Below are 17,106 nucleotides of genomic sequence, written 5' to 3' on the forward strand. Positions count from 1 at the left end.
GAAAAGAAGAAAACAATCCCTCACTTGTAAGTTTTGCTAGAAGAAGCCGCCATTGCTCCTTGTTCAGAAAGTTGTCACAATAATTGACTCTGACAGCTAAAGCTGGCTTGGGGGAAGCTGGAGGGACTTAGAATTCCCTGTTTTATACACCCCACCCACCCCACACCCACCCCTCTCTACTTTGCTGTTTCAGTGCTCCCAGGGGGTCCCAGAGACTGCTGTTTGGGTTTCCTGGCTCTCATTTGCTATTGTAAGCATAATATTCATGTTTCCCAGGGTTCAGCAGCAGTGATTCAGAGCAGGAGAAATAAGGCGACCGACCCCTCTGCTGTCGCTCGAGCTCTTCAGGCAAATCCTACAGAGGAGGCAGGTCAGGGAGGTGAGAGAGAGTAGACAGGAAAGGATTGTGCCTACAGAACTCAAAGCTTCTACCCATTGATGCCCTAAACAGGAATCAGAGGGTGTTTCAGAGGGTTTCTGCTTGTTACCTGGATTATAATAAGTAAATAAATCACTTCACATTTAGTCTGTTTTCATCTATAACATGGTTGCAGTGCTAACAAGTAGCCTCCAGTTTTCCGTGGCTTCAAGTATCAAAGGTTTATTTCTTGCTTCTTGCTAGGAGTTCACTGGGCCTGGCAGGAGACTTGGTGCTGCATTGCCCTCGCCCAGCTTCCCAACCTGATGGGCCTCTACCATCTGGAATGTTGCCAGCAGCCTTGACCTGGGGAAGGGAGTGTAGCAGGAGGTCTTAAAGGCTTCTACCGTGTTTCCCCGAAAATAAGACCTAGCCGGACAATCAGCTCTAATGCGTCTTGTGGAGCAAAAATTAATATAAGGCCCGGTCTTATTTTACTATAATTAAATATATAATAATATAATAATAATTATAGACCAGGGGTCTAATAATAATACTAGACCGGGTCTTATATTGTTGCTCCAAAAGACGCATTAGAGCTTATTGTCCGGCTAGGTCTTATTTTCGGGGAAACACAGTAGGCAAAAATGGTGTATATTCACTCATATCTCATTGGTCAAACAAATCGCATGGCCATATGTAGCTTCAAGGGAAGGGGAAGTACGTATCTAACCCCACCATGTGCATGGATTGGGGTGAACCAGGGTCTTGGTGAAGGCCCCTCCTGGCTACCACAGGCGTACTGATGTTTATGTGACTTGCACCCCACATGGTGATCTTGACGGAGCCCCACATACATAAGAAAATCCTGGATAGAAATGAATATCATTTGTAAGAGGAATATGTTAATAGATGAAAAAAATGAATGAGTCTTTTTATCATACTTTTAAAATGTCTATAACATACTTGAATTTTAACTTCAAAATAGAAAACTTTGTGCGAATGTTTAGTAATCATAGAAGTGACCCCTCTTTTTCCTCTCAAGTTGTCATCATTGTTTCACCTTCTTCAATGAGGCTTTACCGGGATATCTGCCATAGGTGACTCGTATGTGCAGGTGTGGTATTGAGCTTGACCTAGCCCCTGCCCTTATGAAACAGAGTATCACACACCCTGCCAGGTTTAAAAATGCTCTCAGAGGTCGTGGAAACTGGGGATGGTGAGAGACTCTGGGTTGGTAACAATACTGGAGTGTGATGATAGAATGGGCCTCACTTGACTAGGCCAGTCCTGCCTGTGTGCGAGGTCGTCGTCAGGGCGGGAAGGCACCGATCGTGCACAGAGTGGCTTTGTCTGTCCTGAGTGCCACCCACTCATCTTCCACTTTTCCTGCACTGAAGTACCACATTCCTGGGGGTGGCTCTTGCGCAGTTTAATGGGAGGTCTAACAACGGTGTTCTGTTGGGTTCTTTAGGTTCCTGCAGGTGATGACTTGTTTCTTCCTGCACCGTTGCCCTTGTGGGAGTTGCTCCACCTTTCCCTGCACCATGGCTTGGAAAACTCCAGGGGATTTTTCAGTTTAGTTGGAGATCAATGCTTCAACTTACCTTTGGCTGAATTCAATGAGTGTGCACAGAACGGGGAAGTGTGGTTAATGAGATACTGCAAGGGGATGTTGACTTGTACAGATGAACCTTGAGCAATGTCGTCTCAATTATTCATTCATCTAGAGGCTAGGAGTTTTGATAATTATTTTCCAGTATTCTCTTTTCACTGGGAAAAGAATCCTCGGGGCACCACTCCACGATCTCTTCTTTCTCTCACCCTCCACTTCTGTCCTTGCTTCTTATACTCCAGCTCCATCTGGAAGCTGCGACCACAGTTCTCCTCAAAGTAGGTGTCACAGGGACCTCCCTCTATGGCACCCAGCACAGTATGTTAGACATTACGGGAAATCAAGACCTATTTAGTATTTTTAGAGGACGTATTCAATTATAGAGGCTTTCCGCCATTAAAAAAACATACTTCTGAAAAAGTATAAAAATGTAAACTGAATATCTTTGCCTTCAGCTAAGAAAAATAATTTTTCTCCAATATATTCTTGTTGCTATTCCCACATGAACCCCAAAGTTCCAAATATCCATTATAAGTCTTTTTTTCTCTTTTTAGCTACAAGCACTGTTCCATCTGACTGAATCATCAGGCTTCCTGCTGTCTCTTGTTCATACTTGCTCCCTCCGGGAAGACTTTCCAGTTAGAGGCAGGGGTGAAGGTGGTACAACACCAGCTCTCACATTCTCGTTATCTGGCTATCACCCGTCTGCTCTCTTTGCCACCGGGGCAGCCCCAGAGGACCTTCCATTTTAGGCAACTCATACAAGTCAACAGGGATGGCCAGCGTTGTCTTGGTGGTTGTCTCATATAAACACTAGCACCTCTTCGTTTTTTGGGTGGATTTTGTAGTTTCTTGTCGGTCTTAATGGTCTATTGACCTATAAAGACTGTGAAGGAAGAAGAATAAGTGGAGTGTGTAAGGGGAACCATTTCACAGTAGTTTGTAGCTCTAGAGCACTGAATATGGAAAATGGAAGAGGAGGAACCAGCAAGACGGCAGTGTGGTAGGAGTCATGACGCAGACAAAATCCAGCCATTATCCTGCAATTATTGTAAGCTCTGGAACGGGCAACCTTCCTGAGTGTCAGCTTCATATACACATGTATATCCCACACCCACCCACACGCACCATTTGAAGATGGAAATAAAGATCAATAGCAAAAGCTCAGATATTCTGTGAGGATGGAGAGGAACGGTACTCTGCTGTTGGTATCTTCCAGAGAAATATGAAACCTTTTCATGTAGTGACAGAAATTGTCTTTGAGACACTGCCATTTTGTGGACCTCTGTTATTTCTTTTAAAGTGTGATGGATCATGGATGAAACAGGCATAACTTCATGGAAAGAGTATTTGTGGCCTGTTACAGATTCGTTCTGTTTAGAAAAGTGGCTTTGTGGATGTGGCTTTCACTCAGCCTGAATCCTTGCCTCTGGTCCCACTTATTTCCTGTGTGTTGGACCTTGAGTCAAGGTTATTCGAGGTTTCAGGTTGTCACTAACAACAAAAGTCCTATCTCTATTTCTCCGAAACTAACTACGTATCTCACGAAACTCTGTGATACAGTTTCCAACCACCTTGTTTCGCCTGATCCTGTTTCTGGAGCTCTGAGCAGCCCCCAGGATGTTAACACATTCTGTCTGATCAAGACGTTGCTTAGGGTCATCTTCAAAGGTGTGATCTCTGCCATGATTTCTAACGTACTCGTATTTATCAATTATCTTTGCTGAGCACTTCTGTTTCAGTATGCAGTTGGGCTTAGTGCTGTTTTCTGTTTGTCTTTGAAGGCTTTTTATCCCTGCCCAGTAGCCTGTGTAGCTCAGGAGCCCAGCAGATGTAGGGAGGGGGAGGACATTGGAGGTGGCAGGTGAGAGGCCTTCACCTTGCCTGCCTGCCACCAGCCCTGAAAGCGCAAAGTGGGCAAGTACATATGGCTCTTGGCATTAGGGAAACCTTGCTGAAAATGAAATAAAAATGCATCTGCTGGACAGGAAATTAATCAGGGCTGAATGTAGTAGACAGGAACATAAGCTAGACTCCTTGTTCCATCACTGATGAGCGTTTTATTATTATGTAAATGAGATTAAATGTGCAGTGACTGGTGGGGGGTTGAGAAGGAGGGGAGAGAAATGAATGAGGTGAACAGGGTCCTGAGGATTTAAACTCTGCAACAAAGATGTTTTTTATAGCATCTGCTGTCTTAGTCCATCAAATGTTGAGCAAGGGACGTTCCTCAGCCTCTTTCGTCATTGGGTCTACAAAGCAGCCTTCAGGACGGTGTGACACATTGCAGTGTATTCGCTCCATAACACTTCTAGGTCACCCACGGTGAGCCAGGCCATATGCCAGGTGGCAGGGCTAACTCATGAAAACACCTAGTCCCTACCTTCCAGGAGTTTACAGTATGGTAGGAAAGGATTTTGGAAAGTGTTAAGTCTGCAGATAACCAGCCGGATAAGAAATGGTGTCATACCACTTAGGATTATTGGGGTGAAAAGTGACTGAAACAGACCCCAGCAGACGTCAGCAAAAAAGGAATGAATGGATAAAAGGGATACTGAACAGCCGTTAAGGAGCTTGGGAAAGAGGCTCTGGGGACATAAGGAGCAGGAACTAAGGGACAGTCTCTCCACGACCCTCAGTCAGGTTGACTCCATGCAACCTTAGGGTCTGTGCACTCGAGATGCAGATTCTCAAAAGAGGGTATCTGATGGGTCCAGCTTGGGCCACTCGCCCGCCTCTTGTCCAGGGAAAAGAGGAGACTTGGGTAATCCCACAGGGATTGTGTGCCACGGCAGAGGGGCCTCTGCCCAGAGAGGGAACGAGTGCTGGAGAGGCAAGGACTCCAGATGTCCTCCAGGGACATCATAGAATTTAGCTGTTGATGCAGCCGGGATTGCCGGCCAGGGAGCAGGCCTCGGTTTTATTTCAGGCATGCTCAAGGTCGAGGTTGTGATCGCTTGATTTAGAATCACACGAGCCTGTGGGCGCATCACCTCATCGGCCCTTCTGCCTTGTTCTCTTGGTTCCAGTGTGAGCAGTCCCACCTCATGAGAGAGCATGAGGACGTCCAGGAGCGCACGACGCTGCGGTATGAGGAGCGCATCACGGAACTGCACAGCATCATCGCCGAGCTCAATAAGAAGATAGACCGTCTGCAGGGCACCACCATCAGGTAGCCGCCTCCGGGGGCAGCGTTCTCTCTGCCCGGCTGGGCTGGAACCTGGGTCTGGGAGTGGAAGTTGCCCCTGTGAATTATAACACTGTTTTATTCGTCACGAAGAGTTTTACAGTTGATAAAGTACTTTCTCTTGGCTTTGGTAACCAAGCGCTTTCCCTTCTATTATTCTGTTCTGAAGAAGGGTGGCAGTTTATTGATAAGGGTGTGGAATCAGACGTTGAGTGAGATGCTGTATGAATCGGTTCTAAAGGGAGCCCCTCTAGCTTAGAGACCAGCATCGCTAGCGCGCCTTTTATTCACCAAGTCTGCTCTACATGTGTAAACTGTGCTTCCACCGGGAACTGTGAGAGATTTAGGAACGTAGCTTATACCTTACTTAAGCGTTACATAGGATTCTAGATGAGCTAATGATATTTTGAGCTTAAATTGATTTACCAACATTGACTTAGCCTCTTACAAACTCCTAAGGTAGGGGCCAGAGTTGATCCATCACTGGTGAAAAAGCTGGGGCTTAATATTAAGGAATTACTTCTTCCTTATTGTCAAGGTTGCGTATCAGTCAGTTGGCCCTTAAGACTCCTGCACACAGCACTTAGTTTGTGTTTTTGCCCTGCTATTCAGAGAAAGTGTTTGCTCTAAGTGACATACTGAGCCAAGGGTAAGAACTGTTATCTCCCCTGCCTGTGCTCAGGAAACAGCCCTGAGGAAAGCAAAATGTGTCACCTACCTTTATGGAGAAAGAGTGCTTTGTTTGCTGAATGTTTGCACAGGCCACAATCACAACAGTTTTAGAAGCAGCTGCTTTGAACACTCTGTCTAGAAGTCCTGGTTAGAAGAGACTTTGGATGCATTTTGTTCCAGCTCCGAGAGTCACAGTAATGACAGGGCTACTTGATGAGGGAACTGATGGGCCTCTGTTTCCTGGGCAAAATCGTGGAAAAAGTTGCACTGAACTGGAGCCACATAACACATTTCATATTCCAATTTAGAACCTCAGGACCTTTAAATTGTATCCTGGTCTTCAGAGTGATTGTAGGTTAGTAATGCATGAGCAGAGAAGGATTTTCAGCCCAAAGAAATGATGATAGCAGATTTAAAGGAGGCTGACAGAGTACACTGGCAAATTTGTAATTTCCATGAAAAACACGTTGCACTTTAAACACTTGAAGATGAAGGCACATGGGCTCGGTGAGTTGTAAAAAAAACTCATCACACATCACCTGGAAAACTCAATTTCAGGGTGTTTAAATTGAATTGAATGGACAAACTGCTTCATGTTAAAATACAGTGAGCTTCTTGACCATAAACATTTATTAGTGCCTTTTATTTAAAGGAAGATTGCATCTGTGCAGATGTCACATTAAATTCTGCCAGTTTTCATTATGTAAATGAGCTGACCCCTCCTCGAGGGGGCTCCCTGCAGGGCTGGAAGACATGCAGACAAGTGGGCCATTAACACAAGGCGTTTCTTGTGTCTGGGTCCAGCACACATTGCCCCAGCCCCTAGCACTCCAGGAAATTGCTTTGCCCTCAGGTCCTGAGATTCTGTGATAGGCTCAGTACAGTAGGAGCCAGACACCTTGGACGAACTCTAACTGCTCTGGCATATCCAGGGTCTAGAAAATTGGTTGTCATACCAGTCACGTACCATTCTGGTACCTTGCAGATTTTCTCGTTACTTCAATCTGAGCCTGAGTTAGGAATTTATTGGAAAAGCTGAAAAATCATTAATAAGGGGAGAGTTAGTTTATGTCAACTATAATATATCCATACTTAAGCAATACTGAATTGCTTAAGGGAAGAAAATGACAATCTCGTAGTTTAAAATGTTTATCTCGGGTCACATTCGGAGAACCAGTCACTTCTGTGACTGCCGGAGAAGGATGCCCCACCTTTTACAACCACAGGCCTGACGTAGCCAAGAATCAGATACTGCAGAGTGCTAAATTCCAACATAAATTGAATTCACAGCCAGATCAGTTCTCTTAGGTAAAAATTAAGCACTGATAGGAAAAGATGAAATGGTGAGAATCTAAATGGAGACATTGGGGTACATTCAAATGTATCCGAATACCTAGAGCCTTCAAACTCCCCTGCGCTTCCCTTCCTGCAGAAGCAGTCTCCCTCCCTGTGTGATAAAGCTGGTCCTACCTTGCTTGGAGACTCTGTGGTAGTCTGATCCCAGGTAGGGAGTGCCAGATATATTCATGCCCCACTGCTACTACTTCCTGTTTATCTTTTAGGACTAAAAGTAGTCATATTTCATCCTGCCCCCGGGAGATAAGTAGAAAATCCACCCTGGGAAGCTACAGTTAAAATATGAAAAGATTTGTAAGCTTTTGTTCATTTTTATGCACAGAATATTGGGGGGAATATGTGTGGGATTAAGACCTAAGGATTCTAGACCGAGGGAGGAATGCAGTGTTGGATTAATGGTGAATTTTTTAATGTAACTGTTCCTACCAGAGATTCTGGGTTCTGTATATTAACTCCAGTAGTTTGATTAACTGAAAACTAGACTCAGTGGAGGACCACATTCAATAATGTTGAAATGCCAGAGCTACAAGCGTAATGTAGGAGTCCAGAGACCTAAGGAGTCAGGGTGGGAGATAACATCATTAAGAAGGGGGCCTTTGATGCCACGTAGCTACTGCAATCAGTGTGGGCTTGGTTACTGTATTGGTTAATAGGGCTACAGTAGTAATCAAAATCGTTTGGCCTGTAGAGATCTTTGATACTGGCTAGTTGGTCATGGGGTCTGTAGGACCAGTATAAATGGGCAGCCTACAAAAGTTTTACTTGATCCTTGTAGTCGGGAAAACTCTGGTCTGATAAACAGAGACTTGACTTGCCATTGCAGTGGAGAATCATGGCGTCTTATCCATTTCTCTTTCCCTGATCCAGTACACAGACCCAGAGCCTCTTGAACGGAGGGGAAGGATACACAACCCTGCCACAGATGGGTGTAGTCAATCTTCCTTCTCTCTCTTCCAAAGAGAATCACAGCCACTTATAAGGGAGACTGTAAGTGGAAAAAGAGATAACCACATTCTGGCTCTGAGCTGATGACAGGCCCCCACAGATCCAGAGTATCTGTAGTCTGCCAGTCAGGGTGGGGAGTTATGAAGGTATATTAGTCAACTCAGGCTGCTACAACAAAATACTACAGACTGGGCGGTTTAAACAACAGGAATATATTTCTCACAATTCTGGAATTTGGAAAGTCCAAGATCAAGGTACCAGCCACTTCCGTTCCCCAGTTTCATCTTCTTCATTTGCCAAAGGTTGCCTCTCACTGTGTCCTCACACATCAGGGAGGGAGAGATGAAGCAAGCTCTCTAATATCTTCTTATAAGGGCGCTAATCCTCTTATGAGGTCCCCACCCTCATGACCTCATCAAACCTAATTGTCTTCCCAAAATGCCATCTCCAAACACCATCACACTGAAGGTTAGGCTGCAACATATGAATTGGAGTGGGGGAGTGGGGGACCCAATTCAGTCCATAGCAGAAGGTCAGGTGACAAGTGGTATTACTACCGGAATCCATACCGTAATGGACCTAATCTACCATAGTGCACCATCTGGGAGATAACATTTTTCAATGCCCTGGAGATATAGTAAGTGCTCCCAACTAGCAACAGTACTGCTGTTTTTTGGTCCAAGGACCAAGAGGTGGGAGTAGAAGTGGTTTCTCTCATTCATAAAACTAAAAACCCACTTTTAAAAATTGTGGTTTAAGAAGTCATAGTTCGCAAGGGAACTATGTCTCCATCAAAGACTATAACAGTGATTCCCATTACCGCCCACCAGGCCTTGGCAGTGAAGCGAGTTACTGTACTGATGGGGTGATTGATACAATCAAGAAGAAATTGGATTGTAGCTACAGCATGCATCAGGGAGGACTACCTCCGAGAAATTGCCGAGTGGGATAAGTTAGTGGATTAGAACAATCCAGTACAGGTCAGACCAGTGAGGCCCCTCAGGAATAAAGATTTGGAATTATAATACTTCATTAGGTAAAGCACTCTCGCTACCTGAGATGCTGTCCAAACACAGAGGAAATAGGGATTTCCTAGTGGAAGAAGGAAATTATAAATACCAACTAGAGCTTCATAACCAGTTGCCAATAAGTTGGTGAAACTTTAATAGTTAGGTTACATGATATATAGGTGTATTTGCTATTGAACTAGAACATGAGTGATCACTTAACAGTGGGTACAATACCTGATGGGACTTTGGGTCTCCCATCTCGGTGAGAAAGTGAGTCCATTTATAATTGAATGAGAGAGAGTTATAGAAGCTTGGTGTCTTTGCTATTGCAATTTGAATTTTTTAATGTAAGAGAGTGTATATGGTTGTCAGGTAGCCAACGAGAGTAGACTATGATGGATATCTTCTGGCACTTGGTGCCATTCCCACCCCCTCTCGCTACACTCTCCAGAATCAAAGAGTTTGGACTCTGGGGACCACTTCCAGACTCCCTTAACTGCGTTCTGAATATACTTTTGGCTGTGCCCATGAGACACGTTTGCATGGGTTTGGAAGGAAGAAGGATGTTGGGAGCCATTGTCCCTCATGCCCCCCCCCCCCCCCGAAGCTGTACGTCAGCTTCAGTGGGTGGCATGAGGTCCTGCATTAACTGGTCAGACCCTGGCGTTGTGGGCAGGTGTGAAGGCAGCAGCAGTTTCCTGATCTTTGAAAGACCGGGGCTATGATGCATATCTGACAGTTTTTCGCGGTCTCCACCCCCTCTTCTCTTCTCTAGCCCTTCCAATGTTTTTGCAAGCAGGGCACAGCCTAAAGTAATTCCTTTCTACTTGAAACATCCAGTGTAGTTTGTATTCCTAACTAAACCTTGCCTAATGCATTCCTAAATCCTATCTCCTAGGTATAATCACTGAACATTTTATGTATATATATAACCTTCTAAAAAAATTTATTCATGAATATTTTAAACAAATTGGATCATATAGCACACACTGTTTTGTAATACATACTTCTTCACTTAACTATATCTTATGAGTGGCTTTTTTAAATGCTCATCAGACTTGGGGAGATTATAGAATGGGATGGGGAAAGTGGAAAAATGCATCAGTAGCTCACTTTGGATCTAGGGGGGGAAAGATGTGTAAGCAAATTAAACATGATATCTTTTGTTTCCAAGAAGATTATTTTCTTTTTCCAAAAGCTATTCTCATGAAAACATCAACTCTGCACTGCACGATACTCTACATTTTCTGCTGCAGTTTCCATTTACTCGTTAGCCCACTGCTGTCTGGCTTCCGACCCTAACAGTTTGCCGGAACTCCTTTAGCTATGGACTGAATTGTGTCCCTGCCAAAATTCATATATTGAAGCCCTCAACTTCCATGTGCTGGTATTTAAAGAAGGGGCCTTTGGGAGATAATTCAGTTTAGAGGAGGTCATGAGGATGGGACCTGCATGATAGGATTAGTGAGCAATCTTATAAGAAGAGACACTAGAGAACACAGGTTGGCGCTCGCGCCCTCCCTCCCTTCCTCCCTTCCTCCCTTCCTCCCTTCCTCCCTTCCTCCCTTCCTCCCTTTCTCCCTTTCTCCCTCCTTCCCTCCTTCCCTCCCTCGCTCCCTCCCATGTGTGAACACAGTGAGAAGGCAGCCCATCTACAAGCCAGGAAGTGAGCCCTTACCAGAAACTGGCAATGCTGGCACCTTGATCTTGGAATTCTAGCCTCCAGAACTATAAAAAAATAAATTCCTATCATGTAAACTAGCTAGTCTATGCTATTTTGTTACAGTAGCTCGAGCTAAGACACTTTTGTTGAAAACCAGCAGTGATTTCTTAACTGAAAAACCTAATGACTTTTTCTTGTGACTGGTCCTTTTCTGCAGCATTTGACCCTAAATCTCTTTCCTTCCTGGTGTGCTCTTCTGGGACCTCTAGGACCCTGTAGGTCCTAGGTCTTCTCTTCTGTCCTTGAGATCCATCCTCAGCCTCTGCTCTTACCCAGGGCTCTCTCCCCTACACCTTTCACCTGGAATGACCACAGCCGGGAAAGCAGTGACCCCTCCTATCTGTGTCATCTTGGCATGGGCACTTAACCCTTCTGCTTCCTTGTCTGCAAAATGCTTCTCATTTGGCAACTGAAATACTATCCAGAGTTTCTGTCTACTCTTAACATAATCCGGTCTCTAAGATCTCAGGTCTGTACCATGAGCAAAGCTTCTCTCCTGATCTTTCAGCTCACCCTTTGACCTGTGTGCTGCGTCTGTCTGTCTAGCTTCACGTTGCGGTGTCTCACACACAGTGTAAACAAAACCATGATATCTCCTGGCAAAATTTGATTAAATTCTGGCCTAAAAGATAAAATACAATGAAATAAAAATGAAACCCAGGGAAATAAGGTAGATTTCTCTCTCCCTGTCTTCCGATGTGGTATATATTAAACCACTGTTTACTATTTAGAAGTTCTTGAATATAGACCCTAAATCATTAAATATTGTTAAAACTGGTACTTGATAAGGGTGGATTACTATGTACATAGGAGAGCATTGCAAAATCCCGTTTGTTCAGTTATTCACCAAAGATTCGTAGATGAGTCTGAGCTTCTGCTGTGCTATATGAAAAAATAAGAAGAGGTAGAACTGAAGAAAGAATCAGGACTTTACTCCTCACTTATATCCTGCTATAGATCCTTTGAGAGAACTGAAAGGAATGCATTTCCTCCTTGTATCTAAAATATCTTTGTTCTTTAGAAGAATGATGGCCATTTCAGGGCAAGTCTACCTTTAATTGTAAGAAAAACAATGTGGTTGAGAAAAACCACCAGGGGTTAGCTGAACGTAGTTAACTGACAGTTGCCAAGGCAGGCAGATGTCCATCTCTTGTTCACAAATCACTCCAATCCAGTGACACACGAATGCACACCCCAAATAAAATAGAGATAGGCATTGCTAATGAAGTCATATTGTCATAAAAAAAATGCTACTGATTTCACAGTACTTCAGCTTGAGGTCTGGAAAGCATGATAAGAATTATACTTTCATTGACGTTTCCTTTCTGATTAGATCGTTTCACCCCTGACCAATAATGAGAAAGAATCTTTAAAAATAAATGGCAACAAAAAAGTTTTCCCTTCGGTTACCATGTTAGAGTGTTGTTTCATTAGTACTAAGCTTAGGAATTAGGCTGGACTGCTAACTAGTTGCCTAATCTTGGGTAAGTTGTTTCACCTCTTAAAGCTTCAATTGTCTTATTTGTAAAATAAAGGTATTGATCCTGACTTAGATGGCCTCTAAGATCCCTTCTGGTCTGCCAGCCTGTCACTTTTCTGCCACTGCTGGTTACCTAGGTATGTGTACAATCTAATGCCTGCCTCCTTAGGTCTGTTTTTCATTTGGTTCTGTTGCTTAAGCTAGTAGCCAGTATTAATCATTGCAACTGTAAATAAAGCAACTGGGAAGCACTTCACAAATGCTTCTAAGTGAATGAAATAATGTACATTTAGAATCCCGTGAGGTGATCTTTTATGTTCCAAAGAGAAGCACCTGAGAACGTTATGATTCCATTAGTATGAAACTGCCACGACAGTGTCTAATTATCAACATTTATCAGTTTATCAAAGCATCTGTTTTTTTGGCTTAAAATGATCACTCACTTCTTGGACCTTTTTATGTTTTCTTCCTTTTCATCACCACACTAACAGTTGATGTTCTTTTGGGAGGCATTTTCCCCCCAGAGAAATAAGTTATCACTCGCCAAGCATCACGAGACACACAACAGAAGGAAGAAAACAATAAAGTCACTTTGAGATGCTGATGCTGTGTCATTAGATGGACACCATACCAGCCTGGTCGCTCACTGCTACACAGAACAGCCCTGAAAACACACCTGAGATGCGTGCCTAAGTAAAACCGCCGTGGACCTACAGTCGTGCTTTTGGCTTCTCACTCCATCACTCTTCATGCACTAACTCTCCTAATAATACAATAGAGAGAGAAAACTCCCTGGCATCAGTCTCCTACGTATGTTGCGATCCCAAATGGACTGTCAGTTTACGAAGGGCCCTGAGAGAGAATTGGCTTTTGCCGTTTCTCAGTCCCAGCTTCCTAATGGCGCCAGTAGTGGTGTTCAGGATGTACGGATAGGCAACGCGTGAGTTTTTACCAAAGTCAGTGGCAGAAACAACAGGGTTGCACCAACTTTCGAATATTTAGTCTTGGTGTAACCTTCCTGTACCTCATTCTTTGTGACACAACACCCTGCCTGAGCTTCTCACACGGCTGCTGCTTCTGGTGCTGTAATACTCATTATGGTCACCGTAAGGAGGAACCTTAGCCAGGGATTGTGTGTGCGCAGTCCCTCCCTGTGGTGTCAACAATACAGACCTTCTTGCTGCCCCCCTGCTTGTTCGATCTGTTTCCATAGGAGATCTCAGATCTCAGCAACACTTACTCCTTCCCCCGAATTCCTAGACCTCCTGCATTTTGTCTGTATTTCTACCATCTGACCCTGATTCTTTGCTTCCTATACTGCAATACATTCTTCTTTGGATCAGAATTGCCCACTCAACAAGTGGCCTGAGGGCCCCGGCAGCCTCACATTTCCATCCTGCACCCCATTTTGGTTTCAGCTACACGGGACCACTTATTCCTCCCCAGGCCTCCACATAGTCACATTCACATGCTCCTCTGAGTCTTTGCACGTTGCCCTTCCACCCTCATGACCTATCTCAAATCCTCTTGCCTTGAGACTCATTTTGAATGCTGCTCCATCCAGGAAGCCTTCCCGGGTCACGACGCACCTGCAGCCCAGCATGCCCTTCCCATGTCCAACACGGCGTCCTTCTTAGGTTCCAACTAGTTGTGAACATATTTGCGTCCCGGAAGACGGCACCCATCTGCTCTTTGCTTTCCTCTCCTTGTTCTGGTGCTTGAAAAATTGAATGAGGATCCTTGGTTTGCATTTCGTGACACTGAAAGCCTTCTGGCTCAGACCCATTTCTAGTGGGGTAGATTTCCCACACTGTGCTCCTGACTCAGGAAGCAATATCCTCGGCCACCAGTGCTGCCTTCTCCCACCCGTCCCCTGTGCACCCCTTTAGAAAGTCCATCCTAATAATTGCTAGAAGTAATTCCTTATAAAGCAGAACATTTGGCAGGCACTGTATGTTTTGGAACCTGCCGAGCCAGGAGGGTTTAAGGTGACTTTTAAAGATTTTTCTTTCAAATGCCATTTATATCAGAGATACAGCAGCAGCATTTATCTGGCTCTCTTGGCTGTAAAACGGTCTCAGCCAAGCTGAAGCTGATTGCATTGGCCATGCAACTAAGGTAATTTATTCATCATATACAAAATCTCCCATTAACAGAAATCAGAGTTTTAACTGCTGATTGAAAGGAAAGCTGATGTATCAGAACACAATTACCCTCTAGACCAAAAAGGCACCTCTGAAGAGTACTCTTTAATTTTTTTTATATATCTTAAACCTAATTATTGTCAGTTTTGCAGGTGTCTTAAATTAATTTTTTCATAGAACATTGACCTATATATTTTTTGCCTTCACTCCCAATCTAGTTCACATTTTACATGTCTGGGGGGCTTTGTAACTGTTTCAAGTTTGCCCAGATTTGGAGGGGCTCTTATTAAAAATACCTTATAAAGCAGGGGCTCAGCTGAACCTCTTCCCTGGGAGGATGTTGATTTCTTGAGCGAACTAAGAACTCTTTCGAGTTCTTCACATTTCTCTAAATTTATAGGTGTGTCTCCCCGCCTTAAAATGGCAGTTGCCAAGTTCCAGTGGTCACCCCTCACCATCTTAGTCTGAAACCGCAAGACTATAGGCTTTCTGCACGTGCACACATACACACACACCCAGTCAAAAACTTAAGTGAGTGCCAGGCTGAGAGGATTTCTTCTCTTTCTATCTTTCTTCACAAACACCCTCCCCCTGGGGCGGAGCATACAACCTGTGGGCTTTCCAACCTCATAATCAAATCCTCTGACACGTTTCTCTTTGGGCTCACTTGCAAAATAAACGCTTCAAAGAAGGTTAATTTTGCTCTCTCCATGTCTGTCCAGTGTGTGTGTAGTGATGATGGCGGTATGGGGAGGAAGTATGCGCGTGCTTTGAAATACGTAGTACAATTTTAAGTTTTCTTCACTTATTCGTAACTAATTCAGAGACCAGAAGGTTGAGGGATCCCTGAAGGGCTGGAAAGGGGTGGGTGTTCTTGTGCAAGTGACACATAATTACATTTAAATGTGGTCGTCCTGTTAGCAAATGCAAACTGAAGGAAATAGACCCTTGAGCGGTATTCTCTCACTCACTGTTTCCACTTTTCCCCTCCATCCTTTTCCTGTTCTCTGACTCCACCTACTTTCTTTGGGGAGATGAAATTAAATGTGGTATTTTTCAGACATGCTGACCCATATACCTCTCAAGGCATCCCTTTTGTTCTGTACAGATGAGCTGCTGGCTTTCCAGTAGCTCCAGCCCCAGTACCTCCTTAGACCCTCTCCCAAGAAGAAAGCCCGCCAGTGGTACCCTCTAGGCTGTGGGATATGCCATTTCTGTTCACCAGACCCTTGATGATTTTGCTCACTGTAGCACCAGTGTTGGAGTCTTAGTTCTTTTTCACCTTGGAATTTGAGGGAGTAAAGAAATCTAATTTCTTCAGGAAGTCTTTGAAGGGGCAAAGTTCCTAGTAGGCTGACAGATGAATCTATATGGGTGTGTGTGTGGACACGGAAGCAACCTTTCAGTTTCACACTGACCATGGATGTGACCATCTGTTTGGCCTGAAGGAATCCTGGTCCATATAACCAGGGGGGTACCTGTCTGTTTTCTCTCTTAATGTCTTGTTTCTTGTCCTTAAAAGACATAGTCTCTTAAGGATTTGTCTTACGACTCTGTAAGTGACGGCTGACTCTCCTTTTTTCTCAGGGAGGAAGATGAGTACTCAGAACTACGATCAGAACTCAGCCAGAGTCAACAAGAGGTCAACGAGGACTCTCGAAGCATGGACCAAGACCAGACCTCTGTCTCCATCCCTGAAAACCAGTCCACCATGGTCACTGCCGACATGGGTGAGTCTGCCTGCCATTGCCGCAAAGCCGGCGTCTGGTTTCTGTAATAGGAATTTATAAAAACGGTAGGCAGCCTGAATTAAATTAAATTTGTCAAGGAGTTTGGTGAGTAGATGAAGGCACATTCATTTCAGCCCCTTAAATACTACTTTGTTGGTCAAAATGAAACTGAAGAGCTGAATTAGCTTTCTGCCCTGATGTCTGTGATTCAATCATATGTCACCTCTATTAGAACATTTTGCAAGTAGGGAACTAATTAAAAAGGCGATTGCAGGGTTCTAAATTCCGGTAAAATCTGAACTACAATGGCAGGAATGGAAAGAATGGGATGGGTCATGACACATTGCACTGGAGGAACCAATAAGTTTTAACAACTGTTGGGTAAGGAGGAATCCAAAATTATTCTAACATGTTGATCCTAAGTGACAAAGAGAATGATTATATTCTCTAGTAAGGAAGTTTGGTTGAGAAATGAGTTGGGAAATAGATATGTTTGACGTTGTAGGGAAATGTGCATGTGGAAATATTTAGTACAGTGTGTTCATATGGTGTGTTTTTAAACTGCAGGTCATGACCCGTTAGTGGGTCTTGAAATTATGTGAAAAATAAAATACTTTAAAATGAAATCAAATAGGAAAAAATAGAATGACAGTCTTATTTCATGAAAATTATTTGTTATGTATGTGTATGCAGTAAGTTGCCAAATGAAATGTTCCAGCTGTGGTTGCAGTCAAGCTGTTGCAAAACCACTGGTCCACTTGGACATGCCTAACTGGCTTTTTGGAGGGATTGAGTTTGAGGATAAAAGCTTTGAAGTTATGGAGTAAGGAGATCCTTGTGGTCAAAAGGGTGTGGAGTCAAAAGAGGGAGGACCACCATATCCTAG

The 17,106-nt window shown here is 44.0% G+C and overlaps 1 protein-coding gene across 3 annotated transcripts in view; it reads left to right on the forward strand.

Annotated features, from left to right (window-relative positions):
* Positions 1–17,106, forward strand: part of MCC (MCC regulator of WNT signaling pathway) — a 379,629-nt gene that overhangs the window by 279,559 nt on the left and 82,964 nt on the right. For all 3 annotated transcript variants that reach the window (XM_019727795.2, XM_019727797.2, XM_019727798.2), the window contains 2 exons: positions 5,003–5,145; positions 16,078–16,220. In XM_019727795.2, coding sequence (XP_019583354.2) covers positions 5,003–5,145; positions 16,078–16,220 — 286 coding nt within the window. The remainder of the gene's footprint in view (positions 1–5,002; positions 5,146–16,077; positions 16,221–17,106) is intronic.

The sequence above is a fragment of the Rhinolophus sinicus genome, linkage group LG03 (genome assembly GCF_036562045.2).
Source record: "Rhinolophus sinicus isolate RSC01 linkage group LG03, ASM3656204v1, whole genome shotgun sequence".
In the NCBI taxonomy this organism is placed as follows: domain Eukaryota; kingdom Metazoa; phylum Chordata; class Mammalia; order Chiroptera; family Rhinolophidae; genus Rhinolophus; species Rhinolophus sinicus.